The 23,885-nt window shown below is 46.9% G+C and overlaps 1 protein-coding gene across 1 annotated transcript in view; it reads right to left on the reverse strand.

Moving 5' to 3' along the window:
• The window catches only part of LOC140118027 (complement component C9-like), a 28,122-nt gene extending 6,266 nt beyond the window's left edge, over positions 1–21,856 (reverse strand). Inside the window, exons 1-8 of the mRNA XM_072135400.1 lie at positions 21,733–21,856; positions 18,781–18,880; positions 17,303–17,447; positions 13,489–13,639; positions 7,575–7,713; positions 3,991–4,230; positions 3,588–3,828; positions 2,733–2,864 (exon numbers count right to left, since the gene is read on the reverse strand). Coding sequence (XP_071991501.1) covers positions 2,733–2,864; positions 3,588–3,828; positions 3,991–4,230; positions 7,575–7,713; positions 13,489–13,639; positions 17,303–17,447; positions 18,781–18,880; positions 21,733–21,803 — 1,219 coding nt within the window. The 5' untranslated portion in view covers positions 21,804–21,856. The remainder of the gene's footprint in view (positions 1–2,732; positions 2,865–3,587; positions 3,829–3,990; positions 4,231–7,574; positions 7,714–13,488; positions 13,640–17,302; positions 17,448–18,780; positions 18,881–21,732) is intronic.
• Positions 21,857–23,885: the final 2,029 nt, after the last annotated feature.

The raw sequence follows: 23,885 nt of genomic DNA on the forward strand, positions 1-23,885 counted from the left end.
GGGATACAGTCTAGGAAACCTCAGCGCTGGGATACAGTCTAGGACACCTCAGCACTGGGATACAGTCTAGGACACCTCAGCGCTGGGATACAGTCTGGGACACCACAGTGGTGTGATACAGTCTAGGACACCTCAGTGGTGGGATACAGTCTAGGACACCTCAGTGGTGGGATACAGTCTAGGACATCTCAGCGGTGGGATACAGTCTAGGACACCTCAGTGGTGGGATACAGTCTAGGACATCTCAGCGGTGGGATACAGTCTAAGACACCTCAACACTGGGATACAGTCTAGGACACCTCAGCGCTGGGATACAGTCTGGGACACCACAGTGGTGTGATACAGTCTAGGACACCTCAGTGGTGGGATACAGTCTAGGACACCTCGGTGGTGGGATACAGTCTAGGACATCTCAGCGGTGGGATACAGTCTGGGACACCTCAGTGGTGGGATGCAGTCTAGGACACCTCAGCGGTGGGATACAGTGTAGGAAACCTCCGCGCTGGGATAGAGTCTAGGACACCTCAGCGCTGGGATACAGTCTAAGACACCTCAGCGCTGGGATACGGTCTGGGACACCACAGTGGTGTGATACAGTCTAGGACACCTCAGTGGTGGGATACAGTCCAGGACACCTCAGCGGTGGGATACAGTCTAGGAAACCTCAGTGCTGGGATACAGTCTAAGACACCTCAGCACTGGGATACAGTCTGGGACACCACAGTGGTGTGATACAGTCTAGGACACCTCAGTGGTGGGATACAGTCTAGGACACCTCAGTGGTGGGATACAGTCTAGGACACCTCAGTGGTGGGATACAGTCTAGGACATCTCAGCGCTGGGATACAGTCTGGGACACCACAATGGTGTGATACAGTCTAGGACACCTCAGCGGTGGGATACAGTCTAGGACACCTCAGCGGTGGGATACAGTCTAGGACACCTCAGTGGTGGGATACAGTCTAGGACACCTCAGTGGTGGGATACAGTCTGGGACACCACAGTGGTGGGATACAGTCTAGGACACCTCAGTGGTGGGATACAGTCTAGGACACCTCAGCGGTGGGATACAGTCTAGGATACCTCAGTGGGGGGATACAGTCTAGGACACCTCAGCGGTGTGATACAGTCTAGGACACCTCAGTGGTGGGATACAGTCTAGGACACCTCAGTGGTGGGATACAGCCTAGGACACCTCAGTGGTGGGATACAGTCTGGGACACCTCAGTGGTGGGTTACAGTGTAGGACACCTCAGTGGTGGGATACAGTCTAGGGCATCTCAGTGAAGGGATGCAGTCCGGATTGAGAACCGAATGCCCATTTCAGTGCAGAATTTTGTGTTGCGTCGGGTATAGTGCAGCTGAGCCACGAATGTGTCTCGGACACTTCTTAAATACCTCTGCAAACAGTTTGCACATTAAAAAACATGCAAAGTCCAACAAAAAACTGGTGCAGCGGCTTTAGTAAATTTCGGCCACAGTCTAGGACACCGGGTTGGTTGGATAAAGTTTATGACAGCTCAGTGGTTGGACACAGTTTAGGACACCTCAGTGGTGAGATACAGTCTAGGACATCTCAGCGGTGGGATACAGTCTAGGACACCTCAGCGGTGGGATACAGTCTAGGAAACCTCCGCGCTGGGATACAGTCTAGGACACCTCAGCGCTGGGATACAGTCTAAGACACCTCAGCGCTGGGATACAGTCTAGGACACCTCAGCGGTGGGATACAGTCTAGGACACCTCAGTGGTGGGATACAGTCTAGGACACCTCAGTGGTGGGATACAGTTCAGGACACCTCAGCGGTGGGATACAGTCTAGGACACCTCAGTGGTGGGATGCAGTCTTGGACACCTCAGCGGTGGGATACAGTCCAGGACACCTCAGCGGTGGGATACAGTCTAGGAAACCTCAGCACTGGGATACAGTCTAGGACACCTCAGCGCTGGGATACAGTCTGGGACACCACAGTGGTGTGATACAGTCTAGGACACCTCAGTGGTGGGATACAGTCTAGGACACCTCAGTGGTGGGATACAGTCTAGGACATCTCAGCGGTGGGATACAGTCTAGGACACCTCAGTGGTGGGATACAGTCTAGGACATCTCAGCGGTGGGATACAGTCTAAGACACCTCAACACTGGGATACAGTCTAGGACACCTCAGCGCTGGGATACAGTCTGGGACACCACAGTGGTGTGATACAGTCTAGGACACCTCAGTGGTGGGATACAGTCTAGGACACCTCGGTGGTGGGATACAGTCTAGGACATCTCAGCGGTGGGATACAGTCTGGGACACCTCAGTGGTGGGATGCAGTCTAGGACACCTCAGCGGTGGGATACAGTGTAGGAAACCTCCGCGCTGGGATAGAGTCTAGGACACCTCAGCGCTGGGATACAGTCTAAGACACCTCAGCGCTGGGATACGGTCTGGGACACCACAGTGGTGTGATACAGTCTAGGACACCTCAGTGGTGGGATACAGTCCAGGACACCTCAGCGGTGGGATACAGTCTAGGAAACCTCAGTGCTGGGATACAGTCTAAGACACCTCAGCACTGGGATACAGTCTGGGACACCTCAGCGGTGGGATACAGTCTAGGACACCTCAGTGGTGGGATACAGTCTAGGACACCTCAGTGGTGGGATACAGTCTAGGACACCTAGTTGGATACAGTCTATAACAGCTCAGTGGTTGGATACAGTTATTGTATTATAATGTATTTACCTGGAACGTCCCTGGAACCAGTCTTTCTACAGGCTTTGGGATTTATCTTTGCTGAAACATTCACTCCTTGACCTTCCACCTCTATTCCAGCATTAAATCCAAGACACTCTAATACATTTTCTGTGGTAACATCTGTGACAAAAAAAAAAAATCAAAAAAGCAAGAGGAACTTGTCAAAGGGATTCCGTCATGAGGATAAGGCCCACAAACTATGACAAACCAGTTAAACAGGACAGCGACAGGATCATATTGATGTCCTTCTACATTCTGGGAGATTCAGCATTACATAGAAATCTTTGAACATAGCAAACAAAAGACCTCAGGAGTCAAAGTGGTGGAGAAGAGTCACAGGGGCGGAGAAGAGTCACAGGGGCGGAGAAGAGTCACAGGGGCGGAGAAGAGTCGTGCTGGCCTGAGCCCACCCGTGGGCTCCAATGGGGCTAGTGCATCATCATAAGCAGCTGCACCAGACTTTTGATGATAAACTGGACTATGGGACATGAGATACGTCAGGCAGAGACCTGCGCTCATGACTCTTCTCAACCCCTGTGAATCTCCTCCACCCACATGACTCCTTACAGGTCATTTGAATTTAGCATTCAATTTTTTTGTGACAAAATTGGATACGAGGTAAAGTAGAGGGGGAGAGTTGGATTAACTGGTCAACAAAGCAGAAAATTGTCACAAATATGTTTTATCACAATTTTATACAACCTCGGACCTTCCATCAGTAGCAAAACTCCAACTTCCATCATGTCCTGACAGCTATGAGTTCCATTAAAGGAATGCTGGGAGTTGTGGTGCAAAAGCTGGAAAGTCACAGGTTGGAGAACACAGTCTCACCATGTACCATACCTCTCTTTTTCATAAGAGCAGAATCCAGCACATAAACAAGTTCATATTTCCCTCCAATTTTTCCAGCTGTGGTATAATGTGTTCCATACATCTCTAGGAAAGCAAAGTATTCGAACTTGTGGTAGGATGAAGGGAGGTCGTTCAAGTCATCGATGAATTCTGAAGTTAATATGACGTTTCTTGGTCTCATATTGAAAGTCCCCAGTTGTATAGTTCCCGAAACCCTCAAATATTTTTTGTTCTATGAAAAAAATGTTTAAAACATAAATATTTTTACATCTTTCTACCCATATAAAGCATCTCGTACCCCCATGTAGGTTCCATCAACAAGGACCTCTCACACTACGTTGGGTCGCTGGAATTAATTTGATAAAAAACATTTTCGAGGCATCAGCATTCTCACCGTTTTTAGTGAATATTCTTTGATTGTATGAATACTTTTATTTCTTGATCCTTCTAGTCCTAATTTGCCAGTAATTTTAGCGCCAGATTTGGTGGTATTCAGCCCAGAAGCAGACGCATCATTGGTCGTTTTGATAGTCACCGAGGCATCTAGGTTTAAAGTGGTTTCCTTATAGACTTCGCTGAGTATTGACACAGCATCCTCGTAGGTCTCCGTGGTGAAAGATTTATCAGCTTTGGTCTGGAAGATAAAAAAAAAATTATTAAAACCATTTCATTGCACTAAAGTCGTCCCTCCTTTGTCTTGATTTCTACACTTGTTTTCATAGTGCAATAAGAAATAGTGAGAATCTAGTGATCGCAGCCGTTCCGATTGCTCAGACAGATGTGTTTGTAATTTTTTATGGAAGGCTTTTTCCTTCTTCTATTTTTTAAGATGGACCAAGTGTTCCCAGCAGCAGTGATTATGATATTCAATTCTGCTCCGAAATTTCCGGCACAGAGAGGGACGGGAAAGCCCAGAGGGAGAAGGGTGCAGGAAATATTGCCTATTATACCCTGCCGACAGGAGATTGTGGCAGGTAGTGGAGAATTCACAGGGAGATGGACACAAGGGCTTTGGGTGGCTTGTAAAAACCATAAGGGCTCTGGTGACACCCTTCCGAGCACTTGCACATCTTTAGCATAAACTTAAGAGTACACTTACTGGACTGACTTTTTAAACCTTTTAGTAACAATGGGGGTCATTTACTAAGGGCCCGGATTGCAATTTTTTGTTCGGTTTCCCAAAAATTAATGATTTGCGCCGAACTGCCTCGGGATTTTGGCGCACGTGATTGGATTGTGGTGCATCGGCGCCGGAATGCATGCAACGGAAATCGGGGGTGTGGCCATTGGAAAACCCGACGGATGCGGGAAAAAACGCGGAATTTAAAAAAAAAATGTGTTGCTTGACACGCGCTTACCTGCAGCCAAGATAGGACGGTGAACTCCAGTGAACTCCGACGGACTTCACCGCAGGAGCGACACCTGGTGGACATCGGGCGCACTACCTTAGTGAATCGCCGGAAGACCTGAATCCTCGACGGAGAATGCGCTGCTGCATCGTGTCAAGACTGGGTAAGTAAATCTGCCCCTATATGTCCGCTACATCAATATAAAGGGGAATTTCTGTTGGCAAGAAGCTGCTTTGAAGTGAGATGTAAATTGGTTGTATTAAGTCAGGGAGGTGGAGATTTTATCACTGAAGTCAAGCTCTCTTTTCAGCAGATAGCCCCTTTACTGTAAATGTCCTGCATCCAGAGACATCAATAACCTGATCTCTTGAAGTCTGATACATGATGTCAATCACAGAGGAGGAGGCGTTCAGAGCTCCCCATCTTGACTTCAGTGTTAAACTCTCCACCTCCTTGACTTTATATACCCAATTTACATCTCACTTCAAAGTAGATTTTCTGGATGATGCCACCACACTGGACCATGCAAGAAACAAAAACTAGAAGGTGTTACACTGTTTGACAATATACTTTAAAGTCATGACGGTCATTAAATAGAAATGTCCACTCCCAATGAGCAATCTTATTTGGTTTCATCAACTAAATAAATGTAAAACTTATCCCCAAATAGGGGGAAACCGCTCTGCAGATTACCAGAGTGTAAACACAGCGCTCATTAGCACTCCCTACTGGATGCCCAACTGTACAATAAAAGAAATCTCCGAGGGAGGGGGGTAGTGATCCTGCACAGTTTAACAGCCTGTGAAGATACAGTATGGAGTGCCAATGGTAACAACCGTCAGACTCATTAGCATAATTATAAAAGTTGCTTTTAGAAGGAAAGAGGCAATGTATAACAAATAAAGAGGATTACCATAGTCATGGTGCCTGGAGATATGAGTAAGTGCCCCTGGCTTGTCATTTTGATGGTAGATTTCCTTTAACCCCTTCCCGACATTTGACGTACTATTACTGCATGGCGGGAGGTGCGTTCCCACAAAATGCAGTAATAGTACGTCATGCTTCTGGCGCCGGCTCCAGAATGGAGCCCGTGCCAGAAGCTGCGGGTGTCGGCTATATATTATAGCCGACACCCGCCTCTAACACCCGCGATCAGGGCTGCGCGATCCTCTTCTGTGAGCCGGGTCCGTGCCTTCTGGCAGGACCCGGCTGTAACACAGCATGCGCAGCATGCTCAGTGTGTTACATTACACAGTGTAATACATCTGTAATACAGTGTAATACATCAGTGGATCACTTGTTCAAGCTAACCTGTAAAAGTTAATAAAAAATGTTAAAAACACTACATAAAATCATTTTTTAATAAAAATAATTAATTAAATAAAGTTAAAGTCCCCTAAATACAAATATTCCCTATACACATGCAATAAAGTGAAAAAAACACAAAATCGCCAAAAAACCCACATATTTGGTATCGCCGCATCCGTAACAATCCGTACAATAACTCAGAAACATTATTGGACCCGCTCGGTGAACGCCGTAAAAACAAAACCCGTAAAACACGCCAAAAATGTACATTTTTCATAAAATCTCTACACAAAAATTTTTCTTTTCACCCATACAATCAAGAGTTAATAAAATCTCATCAATAAGCTAATGACCCACGAAAATGAAGTATTTGTAAAGTGCATCTCATGTCGCAAAAAATAAGCCCTTATATGTCCAAATTGCCCAAAAAAAAAGAATGTAATGCCAATAAAAAGTGACAATGCATACTCTGTTCTGAATGGCGCAGTTCCCTTCGATGCCCTGGCGTGTGCCCATACAGCAGGTTACCACCACATATGGGGGATTGTTATACACGGGAGAGATTGGGTATCAAATTTTGTGGAGCGGTTTGGTATTTTATCATTTACATTTTTTGAAAAACACATTCATTTAGCCAAAAAAGTTTACTTTCAAAATTGTATCCGATTTTGTTTTAACCCCTGTAAAACAATTAAAGGGTTAAAAAACTTCATAAAAGTTGTTTTACGTACGTTGAGGGGTGTAGTTCCTATAATGGGGTAATTTATGGGGTTTTACTTTTATTTAGGCCTCTCAAAGTGATTTAAAACCTGAGCAGGTCCCTCAATAGCAGGATTTAGCGTTTTTTATGAAAATGTGAAAAATCGCACCTAACGTTCAAAGGCCCATAACATCCTACAAAAATAAGAGGATGCCTAAAAAACCATGCCCACATAAATTAGACATTTAATGAATGTTAGTTATTACATTTTTTTGCGGTTATGACTATGTGTGGAAAAAGTAGAACATTTTGAAGTTCGAAAATCAAGAATTTTTCCAAATTTTTACCCAATATCTGATTTTCTTATAAATAAATGCAAAACATAACACCAAAATTTTTCAACTAACATGAAATAGAAAGTGTCACGAGAAAACAATTTTAAAATCACTTGGATATGTTAAAGCGTTTCGAAGTTATAACCATTTATAGTGACACAGGCAGATTTGAAAAAATGGGCCGTGTCAGGAAGGTGAAAAGTGGCTTCAGCGTTAAGGGGTTAAGGGATTAATTATATAAGAGCAAAACAAAATAACTCTACATATAGAATTTATAGATCACTACCTGATAGGAAAGAGTTTTCACATTCCATGGCTTGCGGTAAACAATCTTGGTGTTAACATCACGGACCGTTTCACAAACCCCATTGAATAATTCATTGTCGAAGACGGTATCTTTTATTTCTACCCCAAAGATGTTAAAACTACAAGGAAGAGAAATTATCAAAATTAATAAAATATTAATTTATAGAAAGTAAGATTATATCATAGACATATGCAACACCTTCGCCGATGCAAGGCGAAGGAGTGCTTGCGAATACGTCCCACAGCATGTCACTACATCACATTACATAGTCCTTATAGTACACAGGGGACATTGCAGTGGTAGATCCTGGCAAGGCAGGAGTTAAGTGTTTTGTATGATGTAAGATCTATCATCCAATCACCTGTATTACATTCTGTCCAATGTAAGCTGAGATGTAATTGGAGGAGCAGCCACCACCTGACCAGGGGAGTTACAAACCCCCTGGCCAGGAATGTTCTAGAGAGCAGTCTCTCTCAGGAGAGAGAAGAGAACAGTTTAGTCTGAGCTCAGCTCAGATCAGAACAGCTAGAGACTAGTTTTAGCCTAGCTCAGATCAGAAGAAGCAGACTGGGTTACCCCAGTCCAGACTCTATCCAGCCACCATACCATACCAGAGCAGGAAGAGCCTAGCCCCTGCCTCTGAAGAGTGGAGCTAATAGATAAGAGTTAGTGAGGAAAGGGGTATCATCCTACCTTCAAGGGTGATACCTGAAGCACTCCAGGACAAGCTGAAGCTTCCTATTAGGACACAGCTACCTCCCAGCCTGCCCTCTGCATCCTGGCTGGCGATCTACCTCCTGTGGCTCCCTCCAACTGCAACTCAGCAATCCACCATTCTGTTAAAGGCACGTTGCTGCGGTTCCTGTCGGTTCCAATAAAGAACTGTAAGTTGTTTTTGTTCAACCTCTGCCTCTGTCTGGTCCCTGCTACTTCGGCTGCCATCATCACTGGCACCCTGTCCACCACACAGAGACTCATACTCTAGACACCAAAGGGTTGCCCCAGGGAGATCCGCTATAGCAGTCTCTCCCTCATCATTTCTTGCCAACACCACCTGCTGGAGACCTGCCAGGCTGTAGGACAGCCCTCCGGTTCCCCATACCAAGCACCGTGACACTATCGTGCCTAGGCCGCAACCGCCAGCCACTCAGGTACTGCGGGCCCCGGCTGTCTCCAGGCCCCGAGAAAAGGCTAGGCCCCGGTGGGGGATGTTGCACATACAAAGAACTGAATAATGAGCACACACTTCCTTTCTGTATTCTCTGCATCCCAGAGACCAAACTAGTGACAGGTAAGGGAACTTTATTCGGACAAGTATAAGGAACTGGACTACTGTGACAAGGCACAAAATATATTTGTAATGAATAGATCAGAGCTTGTGGGTAAGGCTATCCTGCCTGATGCCACAGAAGAGATTGGGGTTGTAGTCACAGAGGGGTCAGAGCGCCCATGCTGACCCCTGACCGCTGCTGGCTATGATAGAAAGGTGTCAGGACACACAGGACATGGCAGCTCGCTGTGTATGGGGGGGTGGGGGGGTGTAGTCACAGAGGGGTCAGAGCGCCCATGCTGACCCCTGACCGCTGCTGGCTATGATAGAAAGGTGTCAGGACACACAGGACATGGCAGCTCGCTGTGTATGGGGGGTGAAGTCACAGAGGGGTCAGAGCGCCCATACTGACCCCTGACCACTGCTGGCTATGAAAGAAAGGTGTCAGGATACACAGGACATGGCAGCTCCCTGTGTATGGGGGGGTTAAGTCACAGAGGGGTCAGAGCACCCATGCTGACCCCTGACCACTGCTGGCTATGATAGAAAGGTGTCAGGACACACAGGACATGCCAGCTCCCTGTGTATGGGGGGTGAAGTCACAGAGGGGTCAGAGCGCCCATGCTGACCCCTGACCACTGCTGGCTATGATAGAAAGGTGTCAGGACACACAGGACATGGCAGCTCGCTGTGTATGGGGGTGTAGTCACAGAGGGGTCAGAGCGCCCATGCTGACCCCTGACCACTGCTGGCTATGAAAGAAAGGTGTCAGGATACACAGGACATGGCAGCTCCCTGTGTATGGGGGGTGATGTCACAGAGGGGTCAGAGCGCCCATGCTGACCCCTGACCACTGCTGGCTATGATAGAAAGGTGTCAGGACACACAGGACATGGCAGCTCGCTGTGTATGGGGGGTGTAGTCACAGAGGGGTCAGAGCACCCATGCTGACCCCTGACCACTGCTGGCTATGATAGAAAGGTGTCAGGACACACAGGACATGGCAGCTCCCTGTGTATGGGGGGTGTAGTCACAGATCAGTCAGAGCACCCATGCTGACCCCTGACCACTGCTGGCTATGATAGAAAGGTGTCAGGACACACAGGACATGGCAGCTCGCTGTGTATGGGGGGTGTAGTCACAGAGGGGTCAGAGCGCCCATGCTGACCCCTGACCACTGCTGGCTATGATAGAAAGGTGTCAGGGCACACAGGACATGCCAGCTCCCTGTGTATGGGGGGGTGAAGTCACAGAGGGGTCAGAGCGCCCATGCTGACCCCTGACCACTGCTGGCTATGAAAGAAAGGTGTCAGGACACACAGGACATGGCAGCTCGCTGTGTATGGGGGGGGGGGGTGTAGTTACAGAGAGGTCAGAGCACCCATGCTGACCCCTGACCACTGCTGGCTATGATAGAAAGGTGTCAGGACACACAGGACATGGCAGCTCGCTGTGTATGGGGGGTGTAGTCACAGAGGGGTCAGAGCGCCCATGCTGACCCCTGACCACTGCTGGCTATGATAGAAAGGTGTCAGGGCACACAGGACATGCCAGCTCCCTGTGTATGGGGGGTGAAGTCACAGAGGGGTCAGAGCGCCCATGCTGACCCCTGACCACTGCTGGCTATGAAAGAAAGGTGTCAGGATACACAGGACATGGCAGCTCACTGTGTATGGGGGGTGTAGTCACAGAGGGGTCAGAGCACCCATGCTGACCCCTGACCACTGCTGGCTATGATAGAAAGGTGTCAGGACACACAGGACATGGCAGCTCCCTGTGTATGGGGGGTGATGTCACAGAGGGGTCAGAGCGCCCATGCTGACCCCTGACCACTGCTGGCTATGATAGAAAGGTGTCAGGACACACAGGACATGGCAGCTCGCTGTGTATGGGGGGTGTAGTCACAGAGGGGTCAGAGCACCCATGCTGACCCCTGACCACTGCTGGCTATTATAGAAAGGTGTCAGGACACACAGGACATGGCAGCTCGCTGTGTATGGGGGGTGAAGTCACAGAGGGGTCAGAGCGCCCATACTGACCCCTGACCACTGCTGGCTATGAAAGAAAGGTGTCAGGATACACAGGACATGGCAGCTCCCTGTGTATGGGGGGTGTAGTCACAGATCAGTCAGAGCACCCATGCTGACCCCTGACCACTGCTGGCTATGATAGAAAGGTGTCAGGACACACAGGACATGGCAGCTCGCTGTGTATGGGGGGTGTAGTCACAGAGGGGTCAGAGCGCCCATGCTGACCCCTGACCACTGCTGGCTATGATAGAAAGGTGTCAGGGCACACAGGACATGCCAGCTCCCTGTGTATGGGGGGTGAAGTCACAGAGGGGTCAGAGCACCCATGCTGATCCCTGACCACTGCTGGCTATGATAGAAAGGTGTCAGGACACAGGACATGGCAGCTCGCTGTGTATGGGGGGGGGGGTGTAGTTACAGAGAGGTCAGAGCACCCATGCTGACCCCTGACCACTGCTGGCTATGATAGAAAGGTGTCAGGACACACAGGACATGGCAGCTCGCTGTGTATGGGGGGTGTAGTCACAGAGGGGTCAGAGCGCCCATGCTGACCCCTGACCACTGCTGGCTATGATAGAAAGGTGTCAGGACACACAGGACATGGCAGCTCGCTGTGTATGGGGGGTGTAGTCACAGAGGGGTCAGAGCGCCCATGCTGACCCCTGACCACTGCTGGCTATGATAGAAAGGTGTCAGGACACACAGGACATGCCAGCTCCCTGTGTATGGGGGGTGAAGTCACAGAGAGGTCAGAGCGCCCATGCTGACCCCTGACCACTGCTGGCTATGAAAGAAAGGTGTCAGGATACACAGGACATGGCAGCTCACTGTGTATGGGGGGTGTAGTCACAGAGGGGTCAGAGCACCCATGCTGACCCCTGACCACTGCTGGCTATGATAGAAAGGTGTCAGGACACACAGGACATGGCAGCTCCCTGTGTATGGGGGGTGATGTCACAGAGGGGTCAGAGCGCCCATGCTGACCCCTGACCACTGCTGGCTATGATAGAAAGGTGTCAGGACACACAGGACATGGCAGCTCGCTGTGTATGGTGGGTGCAGTCACAGGGAGGTCAGACCTCCCATGCTGACCCCTGACCACTGGTGGCTATGATAGAAAGGTGTCAGGACACACAGGACATGGCAGCTCGCTGTGTATGGGGGGTGTAGTCACAGAGGGGTCAGAGCGCCCATGCTGACCCCTGACCACTGCTGGCTATGATAGAAAGGTGTCAGGACACACAGGACATGGCAGCTCGCTGTGTATGGGGGTGTAGTCACAGAGGGGACAGAGCGCCCATGCTGACCCCTGACCACTGCTGGCTCTGATAGAAAGATGTCAGGACACACAGGACATGGCAGCTCGCTGTGTATGGGGGGTGTAGTCACAGAGGGGTCAGAGCACCCATGCTGACCCCTGACCACTGCTGGCTATGATAGAAAGGTGTCAGGACACACAGGACATGGCAGCTCGCTGTGTATGGGGGGTGAAGTCACAGAGGGGTCAGAGCGCCCATACTGACCCCTGACCACTGCTGGCTATGAAAGAAAGGTGTCAGGATACACAGGACATGGCAGCTCCCTGTGTATGGGGGGTGTAGTCACAGATCAGTCAGAGCACCCATGCTGACCCCTGACCACTGCTGGCTATGATAGAAAGGTGTCAGGACACACAGGACATGGCAGCTCGCTGTGTATGGGGGGTGTAGTCACAGAGGGGTCAGAGCGCCCATGCTGACCCCTGACCACTGCTGGCTATGATAGAAAGGTGTCAGGGCACACAGGACATGCCAGCTCCCTGTGTATGGGGGGTGAAGTCACAGAGGGGTCAGAGCGCCCATGCTGACCCCTGACCACTGCTGGCTATGAAAGAAAGGTGTCAGGATACACAGGACATGGCAGCTCACTGTGTATGGGGGGTGTAGTCACAGAGGGGTCAGAGCACCCATGCTGACCCCTGACCACTGCTGGCTATGATAGAAAGGTGTCAGGACACACAGGACATGGCAGCTCCCTGTGTATGGGGGGTGATGTCACAGAGGGGTCAGAGCGCCCATGCTGACCCCTGACCACTGCTGGCTATGATAGAAAGGTGTCAGGACACACAGGACATGGCAGCTCGCTGTGTATGGTGGGTGCAGTCACAGGGAGGTCAGACCTCCCATGCTGACCCCTGACCACTGGTGGCTATGATAGAAAGGTGTCAGGACACACAGGACATGGCAGCTCCCTGTGTATGGGGGGTGTAGTCACAGAGGGGTCAGAGCGCCCATGCTGACCCCTGACCACTGCTGGCTATGATAGAAAGGTGTCAGGACACACAGGACATGGCAGCTCCCTGTGTATGGGGGGTGTAGTCACAGAGGGGTCAGAGCGCCCATGCTGACCCCTGACCACTGCTGGCTATGATAGAAAGGTGTCAGGACACACAGGACATGGCAGCTCGCTGTGTATGGGGGTGTAGTCACAGAGGGGACAGAGCGCCCATGCTGACCCCTGACCACTGCTGGCTATGATAGAAAGGTCTCAGGATGGGAGATACATATAGCTTAATGTATTGATCACTAGTTGTAAAGAAATATATGCTACTTACCCGCTCCCTGCTGTTCTTCCTACTTCTGACAACTCATACTCCTTTTTGCAGATGGGTTTTGGCTCCTTTTCGTCATCACAATCGTCCTCATCAGTTCCATCTCTGCAGTCGCTCTCTCCATTACACAGCAGTTTCCTTTTTATACATCTCCCTGGAAAAGTGCAACAAAACAAAATCTGCCAGATTAGGATTTAAGAGATCGCAAATTCAGCACCAGTACCACAGAAGGTCCATTTACCCAATTGTACCAGTGTCTGGTCACTAGGTGGAGATCTATACCTTTAATATTATGCCCCAGGTGGCAGCAAAGCTCTCGTGGTCCTGGGGCTTCTTCTAGACCTGTATCATTATAGCATCACCACTGGGATACTTGTTAATGCCAATTTCAAAAAGCATTTAAACAGCGCCCCAAAACATGGGTAAAATTAGGGCTATTGGTTTGGCAGAAATCATTTGCAATTGGATTGAAAACTGGCTGAAGGATCGTATCCAGAGAGTTGTGGTCAATGATTCCTACTCGGAATGGTCACCAGTTATGAGCGGTGTACCTCAGGGTTCTGTGCTTGGCCCACTACTATTTAATATATTTATTAATGATATAGAGGTAGGAATTAATAGCACTGTGTCTATTTTTGCAGATGACACCAAACTGTGTAGTGTAATACAGTCTATGGAGGATGTTCATAGGCTGCAGGGTGACTTGGACAAACTGAATGTTTGGTCATCCACTTGGCAAATGAGGTTTAATGTGGATAAATGTAATGTTATGCACCTGGGGGCTAATAATCCAAAGGCAAAATATGTCCTTGGGGGAGTAAATCTGGGAGAGTCCCTTGTTGAGAAGGACCTGGGGGTACTAGTAGATCATAAATTGAATAACAGCATGCAATGTCAATCAGCTGCCTCTAAAGCTAGTAGGATCATGTCATGTATCAAAAGTGGAATGGACTCTCGTGATAGGGATGTAATATTGCCACTATACAAGGCACTGGTTCGGCCACACCTGGAATATGCTGTCCAGTTCTGGGCACCGGTCCATAAAAAGGATGCCCTGGAGCTGGAGAGGGTTCAACGTAGAGCCACAAAACTGATAAGGGGTATGGAGGGTCTTAGTTATGAGGAAAGATTAAAACAACTAAATTTATTTAGTCTGGAAAAGAGACGACTACGAGGGGACATGATTAATTTATATAAATATATGAATGGTCCATACAAAAGATATGGTGGGAAGTTGTTCCAGATTAAATCAAATCAAAAGACGAGGGGGCACTGTCTCCGTTTGGAGAAATCAAGGTTTAATCACTGGGGACGACAGGGCTTTTTTACTATGAGAACGGTCAATCTATGGAATAGCCTGCCTCAGGCGCTGGTCACAGCAGGGACAGCAGAGAGCTTCAAGAAGGGTCTAGATGCCTTTTTACAGCTAAATAACATTGATTGTTATGCTATATAGGATTGTTTCCCCTAAATCCCTTCCTCATCCAATCCCTACCCTTCCTTGGTTGAACTTGATGGACAAGTGTCTTTTTTCAACCGTATAAACTATGAAACTATGAAACTATGAAACAATGGAACCCCCACCAATATCCTGCTACAATGACCCTCTCACCTTCTCAGAATATAGTGCAACAGTGATTCCTAATACAATGCAATAATACGGCCTCCTAATGCACTGCAACAGCTTCCACTCCCAATACACTGCAACAGCTTCCACTCCCAATACACTGCAACAGCACCCCCTTCGAATACATTGCAACAGCGCCCCCTCCCAATACACTGCAGCAGCACCCCCTCCTTATACACTGCAGCAGCGCCCCCTCCCAAATCACTGCAACAGCACCCCCCCTTATACATTGCAGCAGCGCCCCCTCCCAATACACTGCAACAGCGCCCCCTCCCAATACACTGCAACAGCGCCCCCGCCTAATACACTGCAGCAGCGCCCCCTCCCAATTCACTGCAACAGTGCCCCCTCCCAATTCACTGCAACAGTGCCCCCTCCCAATACACTGTAACAGCGCCCCCTTCTAATACATTGTAACAGCACCCCCTCCCAATACACTGCAACAGCACCCCCTCCTTATACACTGCAGCAGCGCCTCCCCCCAATTCACTACAACAGCACCCCCTCCCAATACACTGTAACAGCACTCCCGCCTAATACACTGCAACAGCGCCCCCTCCTTATACACTGCAACAGCGCCTCCTCCCAATTCACTACAACAGCGCTCCCTCCTTATACACTGCAACAGCGCCCCCTCCTAATACACTGCAACAGCACCCCCTCCTAATACACTGCAACAGCACCCCCTCCTAATACACTGCAACAGCGCCCCCTCCTAATACACTGCAACAGCACCCCCTCCTAATACACTGTAACAGCCCCCCTCCTAATACACTGTAACAGCACCCCCTCCTAATACACTGTAACAGCACCCCCTCCTAATACACTGTAACAGCACTCCCTCCTAATACACTGTAACAGCACCCCCTCCTAATACATTGTAACAGCGCCCCCTCCTAATACACTGTAACAGCCCCCCCTCCGAATACACTGTAACAGCACTCCCTCCTAATACACTGTAACAGCACCCCCTCCTAATACACTGTAACAGCACCCCCTCCTAATACACTGTAACAGCACTCCATCCTAATACACTGTAACCGCACCCCCTCCGAATACACTGTAACAGCACTCCCTCCTAATACACTGTAACAGCACCCCCTCCTAATACACTGTAACAGCACCCCCTCCTAATGCACTGTAACAGCGCCCCCTTCTAATACACTGTAACAGCGCCCCCTCCTAATACACTGTAACAGCGCCCCCTCCTAATACACTGTAACAGCACCCCCTCCTAATACACTGTAACAGCCCCCCCTCCGAATACACTGTAACAGCACTCCCTCCTAATACACTGTAACAGCACCCCCTCCTAATACACTGTAACAGCACCCCCTCCTAATACACTGTAACAGCACTCCATCCTAATACACTGTAACCGCACCCCCTCCGAATACACTGTAACAGCACTCCCTCCTAATACACTGTAACAGCACCCCCTCCTAATACACTGTAACAGCACCCCCTCCTAATGCACTGTAACAGCGCCCCCTTCTAATACACTGTAACAGCGCCCCCTCCTAATACACTGTAACAGCGCCCCCTCTTAATACACTGTAACAGTTCCCCCTCCCAATACACTGCAACAGCACCCCCTCCTTATACACTGTAACAGCGCCCCCTCCTAATACACTGTAACAGCGCCCCCTCCTAATACACTGTAACAGTTCCCCCTCCCAATACACTGCAACAGCACTCCCTCCTAATACACTGTAACAGCACCCCCTCCTAATACACTGTAACAGCACTCCCTCCTAATACACTGTAACAGCAGCCCCTCCTTATACACTACAACAGCACCCCCTCCTTATACACTGTAACAGCGCCCCCTCCTAATACACTGTAACAGTTCCCCCTCCCAATACACTGCAACAGCGCTCCCGCCTAATACACTGCAACAGCAGCCCCTCCTTATACACTACAACAGCGCCCCCTCCTTATACACTGCAGCAGCGCTCCCTCCTGATACACTGCAACAGCGCCCCCTCCTTATACACTGCAACAGCACCCCCTCCTAATACACTGTAACAGCGCCCCCTCCTTATACACTGCAACAGCGCCCCCTCCCAATACACTGCAACAGCGCCCCCTACTGATACACTAGTACAGATTGAGTTCTGTTATATATCTGGTCCGGCTTCTTGTGGGGGTCTCTTTTCTCTATGTCCAGTACTACCTACAGTGACTTACCTGAATCACATTGAAAGTCTTTGCCGCAGTCAATTTCGAAGTCTTCACATTTGACGTCTGGTTTACAGCGCTGATGTTCTCCCAGTGCGCCCAGACATTTCGCTCCCCCAAATTGGGCAAACTTGTCATAGCTCCGTGAGCGGTACTATAAGGGAGACATATAGATATACAGGGGGTACGGAAAGTATTCAGGCCCCTTTATATTTTTTTCATTTTTTTATTTCATTGCAGCCAATTGATACGATCAAGAAAGTTCCGGAATGTCAATAATTTATTAAACAAGAAAAACTGAAATATCCATTTCCCGGACTGATCCCTATTCAGCTCTGCAGGGATTTGCAGCATTTGTATTAATGTATGTGAAATCAGACCTTTGTGTATGTTGTTAGTAGCAGCAGGACAGTGGAATATGGATTTATAATAATAATAATATTCTAGTCATTCCTATTGTATCACATTACTATTATTTTATATTATTATATATTATATTATTTTATATTATTATTGTATTTGTCCCCCATGATCTGTAAAGTGATGCGGAATATAACGGTGCTATTTGGATAACGATTTATTATTAGGATAAATATTAATAATTGTAGCTTCTCCAAAAGCTACTGGGGGGTTGTTCTCACACTGCTGTGCTCTCTGCAGCCATTTTCCCTGGAGAGATGTGTAATCGTACCTTTATGCATGTTGTTAGTAGCAGCAGGACTGTGAAATATGGATTTATATTCCAGGATTCTAGCTTGTGTGATATCATATTTCTCTCCAGACACCATTTTGTTCACCCAGACGACATCTTGTTTTAGCCGGCGCCATGTTGTCCACTGTCAGCCATTTCATGATTCAGACAGCACCATTTTGTGTAAACTGTTTATAAAATACGTTGTCCTCGCTTGTTTCGACTTACGCAGAGCCTCCACAAGGACATTTAGTATAAACATTCTGTTTCCATTTCTGTTTTACTGTTTTTACAGTAGAAACTATACATGAAGTTCATTGGGGGAAATAGCTTAAAGGGGAGGTTCTTGTATATTTAAGCTAACCTATAGAATTTCAGTATTTTATCACCTTTTCACTCCCTCTGCAAAGCATTTTCTGCTTCTATATATGTGACTTGCGGCTTGGAATGAAGACAGGGATTTTAGTGCAGCTTATGACCAGATATCCGTGTCTATTCTGTGCTATGTATCTCAGCGCTGAAAACAAAGACCTATAAATTTGGCGATCACCTTGCAATTGTTGAAGGGCTGTTGGAGCCCTAGATAAAAATCTCTAACACTTGGAAATGATAGACTTGTGACATAAATATCCCTAATGGTAATGCCAATTTATAAGAAATGGGACAAGCTGGTCTACTAGAGCGCCCCCTGCTGTGCTGCTGGTATTACATTCTCATACATGACAGTAGCAGCAGATATTTCTGCATTCTGCTAATATTGAGCACAAACAGCACGTGAGCCAGAATCCATATTTACCTTCAGCCTAGTACAGGGGTCACATTCACTCCACTCCGTCCAGTCGCCCATCTCACAGTCCACGGAAGGAGGTGGCGCAGCAGAGTCCTCCTCTTTAGAGCTGAAAACAAGAGAACTTTGTCTAATTACAGCCCCAATATTATGTATATAGGGGGCATCACTGCGGCTACAATGTAACTCTTCTTTACATTGTAATATTATACAAAAATATTCAGTATCAGCTCCAGATCATGAGGGGGAAAGTGGGGTCATGTGGTCCAGTACCTGAGCCTCAATGCCCCTAACTGTGACATTTATTATACTGGTGTCTTCGTATTTTAGAGGAGTCTATGGGACCCTAAAGCTCAATTGCCTTGTAATGACTGAGCATGCATACATTGTAATACACCCATCGTGTATTATAACATGAGACGTATACGGTGAGCTCCCCCTAGTGGTGAGGAATGCAATCATAATTTTACGGGAAGAAAAATTGAGAACATCACTGCAGTTTGGGAAGGTTGTCAGATCACCAGGTATGAGCCCCCTTACTTATACTAGCCCTCATAGGAGACATATTAACCCTTTACCAAATTAACTTTGTATTTTAGTCTAAATTAATGGGCTGTTATCTGCTAAAGGCTGAGGATTACCAGTTTTAACCCCTCGTCCCACTGACCAGCAGAGAACAAACTGTAAATACTGTAGACCTAACGTATAAACTGAAATGAATGAGCCCTATAGGAACCTATTTTTTGTGGTCACCATGATAAAGTTACCCAGCCATAAAAATTATATACAAACTATAATAACCCTCCTACTCTCCCTAACATAGTATTATGCCCCAACTACCCCTACCCCCCCCCCTTCCGTTATCATTATCACATCTCTATTGTATATCATACAACATAAGTTGTATATTGTACTAGCTGTAACCCCTGGCATTGCCTGGGATAGCAAGTATCTGCTCTTAGCTATAACAAAATAGAAGGGGGTAACAAAAATATTCTGACACTAGTTTTTATTATGAAAAGTTAAAAAAAATTCACATCCTATATTCAACACTACAGATACACAACGCAGATTAACTAAATAATATCCAGTTAATGAAAAGTACTTTATATACATCTTATTCCAGAGCCATTTCATTTTTTTCCTTCCAGTGCAGAGACAAAGAGGAGATGATATAATGATGGCAGATTGATACTCCAGTCGCATTCTAGGTAGATGATTGCAGCTTTGGATGTGACTTTAATATCAGAGATGATGTAATGGCAGATTGATACTCCAGTACTTCAGTAGATAGGTGATGGTTGCTCTGAATGTGACTGGAGTATCCAAAATGATCTAACAATAGATAGATGATTACAGCTCATGGTGTGACTGGAGTATTTAATGGCAAATATATGACTGCAGCTCTGAAAGTGACTGAAGTATCACAGATTTATAAGCTTCGTTATTGGAACATATTGGGGGACATTTACATAAAGTGTCGGTATCTGCACCGGCTTGGTTACCGACTTGCTCTCAGAAAGGAGACACATACTTAATACTGTGGAGCTGTGCAGATGCATCATTTCTGGTGACAAGACCATTTTCTGTCCCTGGGACCAAAATCTGTCCCGAGCTCCAGAAATGTATCTAGTAGTCGGAAAACAAGTTGAGCGCTGCCCCGGAGCGGCGCAATGGTCGCTGCGGCAATGCATCAGTGGCTAATATCGTCCAACAGCTCGTCCAGGTGGTGTGTTTCCTGAGTGCAATATCACAGTTTTGTGTCTCTGCTAGACCAAATTTCTTTTTGTCTACTTTCCGCCAGTTAACAGTGCCCAAAAATGGCTACAGCACATATTAATTGCGTCTGGGTTCCCACTCTGCCCAAGCCACACCAATTTCAGAGCAGGCGAAAAAAGTGATCTTTTCTGGCGCCGACAGCTAATAAATAGGTTGGAAAGCAGAACATGTGCTGAGAGCACCACAAAACTGACAACATAGTAAATGTCTCACACATAAGCTGCTTATATAAAGATTGATAACAGCAGATTGATACTCCAGTCACAGCCAGAGCAGCAGTCATATCAGATAATATAACGGTAAATAGATGATTGCACCTCTGGATGTGGATGTAGCATTAGAGATTATCTAATGACAGATATAAGATGTCTGCTCTGGATGTGACTGGAGTATCAGAAATAATATAACAGAAGATTGATACTACAGTCACATCCAGATCTGCAATCATCGATATAATGATAGATAAATTATTGCAGCTCTGAATGTGACTGGAATATTTAATGGAAAGGTAAGTCACACGGAGTGGCTGTGCAAAATTTGGTGACTGTACACCCCGATCCCTTTAGCAGACATACACATACATACACACTAACATATATACACACAAATATATACATATATATACACACACACACACATACATACACACATACATACACATACATTCACCTTTATATATCAGATTTGGGTTGTATATAAGATTGCACATGGTATGTAATGGTGTATCTGCCCCCCTTCAGGGGCCTTACAACGCATAAAACCCACTAATTAGTATTATGACCCTTATACTGTGTGCAGCAGAGGCTCCATATACAGGGGTGAACCGGCCATGAGGCGAGTTGAGCCTCTTGCCCCAGGCACCTACAGTAATATGGGGGGGCAGTTGTCTACTACACAGCAATACCTGACTCTTAAAAATAGTGTCTCTTCACCTCCAATGTCAGCATGAGAGACACTACATGAAGAAACCTTTCAAAAATATTAACCCAATATTTATCACAGTTGGATGGGGCAGAGGGGGCATCGCTCTACAGCTTGTCTCAGGCAGCAGATAGTCCAGGTTCACTCCTGTCCATATACCATGTACAACCCTATATACTATGTCCAGTAAAGTGCATCTCACAAGCTACTTGTAGAGACTGCACAATGACCATATACAAGCGCCTACATCCCCCAACTCACCTTATATCCCGTGGTACAAGGAACAAACATGCTAGAAGCGACAGCCACAGAAGACGCAGTACAGCCGCCATGGTGAATGTGAGAGACCACTGGGGGACCTGGAGGGGCTCTCCTTATAAAACGTTAGGAAATCGCATTGTAATTTATTAACCGCCGTATACACAGAAGATTCTGATTCTGGTCCAAATCACAAATATTTACACACATGTAAACACGGCTATAAAAAAATTTATATAGTACATATACAGTATCTATATACAGCCACCACTAGGGGCAGCTCAGGAGATTACTATATACTGTATATACACCACCGCTAGGAGGAGCTCAGGAGATTACTACATACTGTATATACACCACCACTAGGAGGAGCTCAGGAGATTACTACATACTGTATATATACCACCACTAGGGGGAGCTCAGGAGATTACTACATACTGTATATACAGCCACCACTAGGGGGAGCTCAGGAGATTACTATATACTGTATATGCACCACCACTAGGAGGAGCTCAGGAGATTACTATATACTGTATATACACCACCACTAGGAGAAGCTCAGGAGATTACTACATACTGTATATACACCACCACTAGGAGGAGCTCAGGAGATTACTATATACTGTATATACACCACCACTAGGATGAGCTCAGGAGATTACTATATACTGTATATACACCACCACTAGGATGAGCTCAGGAGATTACTACATACTGTATATACACCACCACTAGGAGAAGCTCAGGAGATTACTACATACTGTATATACACCACCACTAGGAGGAGCTCAGGAGATTACTATATACTGTATATACAGCCACCACTAGGGGGAGCTCAGGAGATTACTATATACTGTATATACACCACCACTAGGATGAGCTCAGGAGATTACTACATACTGTATATACACCACCACTAGGAGAAGCTCAGGAGATTAGTACATAATGTATATACACCACCACTAGGAGGAGCTCAGGAGATTACTACATACTGTATATACAACCACCACTAGGGGGAGCTCAGGAGATTACTATATACTATATATACACCACCACTAGGAGGAGATCAGGAGATTACTACATACTGTATATACAGCACCACCACTAGGAGGAGATCAGGAGATTACTACATACTGTATATACAGCCACCACTAGGGGGAGCTCAGGAGATTACTACATACTGTATATACAGCCACCACTAGGGGGAGCTCAGGAGATTACTATATACTGTATATGCACCACCACTAGGAGGAGCTCAGGAGATTACTATATACTGTATATACACCACCACTAGGAGAAGCTCAGGAGATTACTACATACTGTATATACACCACCACTAGGAGGAGCTCAGGAGATTACTATATACTGTATATACACCACCACTAGGATGAGCTCAGGAGATTACTATATACTGTATATACACCACCACTAGGATGAGCTCAGGAGATTACTACATACTGTATATACACCACCACTAGGAGAAGCTCAGGAGATTACTACATACTGTATATACACCACCACTAGGAGGAGCTCAGGAGATTACTATATACTGTATATACAGCCACCACTAGGGGGAGCTCAGGAGATTACTATATACTGTATATACACCACCACTAGGATGAGCTCAGGAGATTACTACATACTGTATATACACCACCACTAGGAGAAGCTCAGGAGATTAGTACATAATGTATATACACCACCACTAGGAGGAGCTCAGGAGATTACTACATACTGTATATACAACCACCACTAGGGGGAGCTCAGGAGATTACTACATACTGTATATACACCACCACTAGGGGGGCTCAGGAGATTACTACATACTGTATATACACCACCACTAGGGGGAGCTCAGGAGATTACTACGTACTGTATATACAACCACCACTAGGGGGAGCTCAGGAGATTACTACATACTGTATATACAGCCACCACTAGGGGGAGCTCAGGAGATTACTATATACTGTATATACACCACCACTAGGATGAGCTCAGGAGATTACTACATACTGTATATACAGCCACCGCTAGGGGGAGCTCAGGAGATTACTATATACTGTATATACACCACCACTAGGAGGAGATCAGGAGATTACTACATACTGTATATACAACACCACTAGGATGAGCTCAGGAGATTACTATATACTGTA

This window comes from Engystomops pustulosus, chromosome 1, assembly GCF_040894005.1.
Source record: "Engystomops pustulosus chromosome 1, aEngPut4.maternal, whole genome shotgun sequence".
NCBI classification, from domain to species: Eukaryota; Metazoa; Chordata; class Amphibia; order Anura; family Leptodactylidae; genus Engystomops; species Engystomops pustulosus.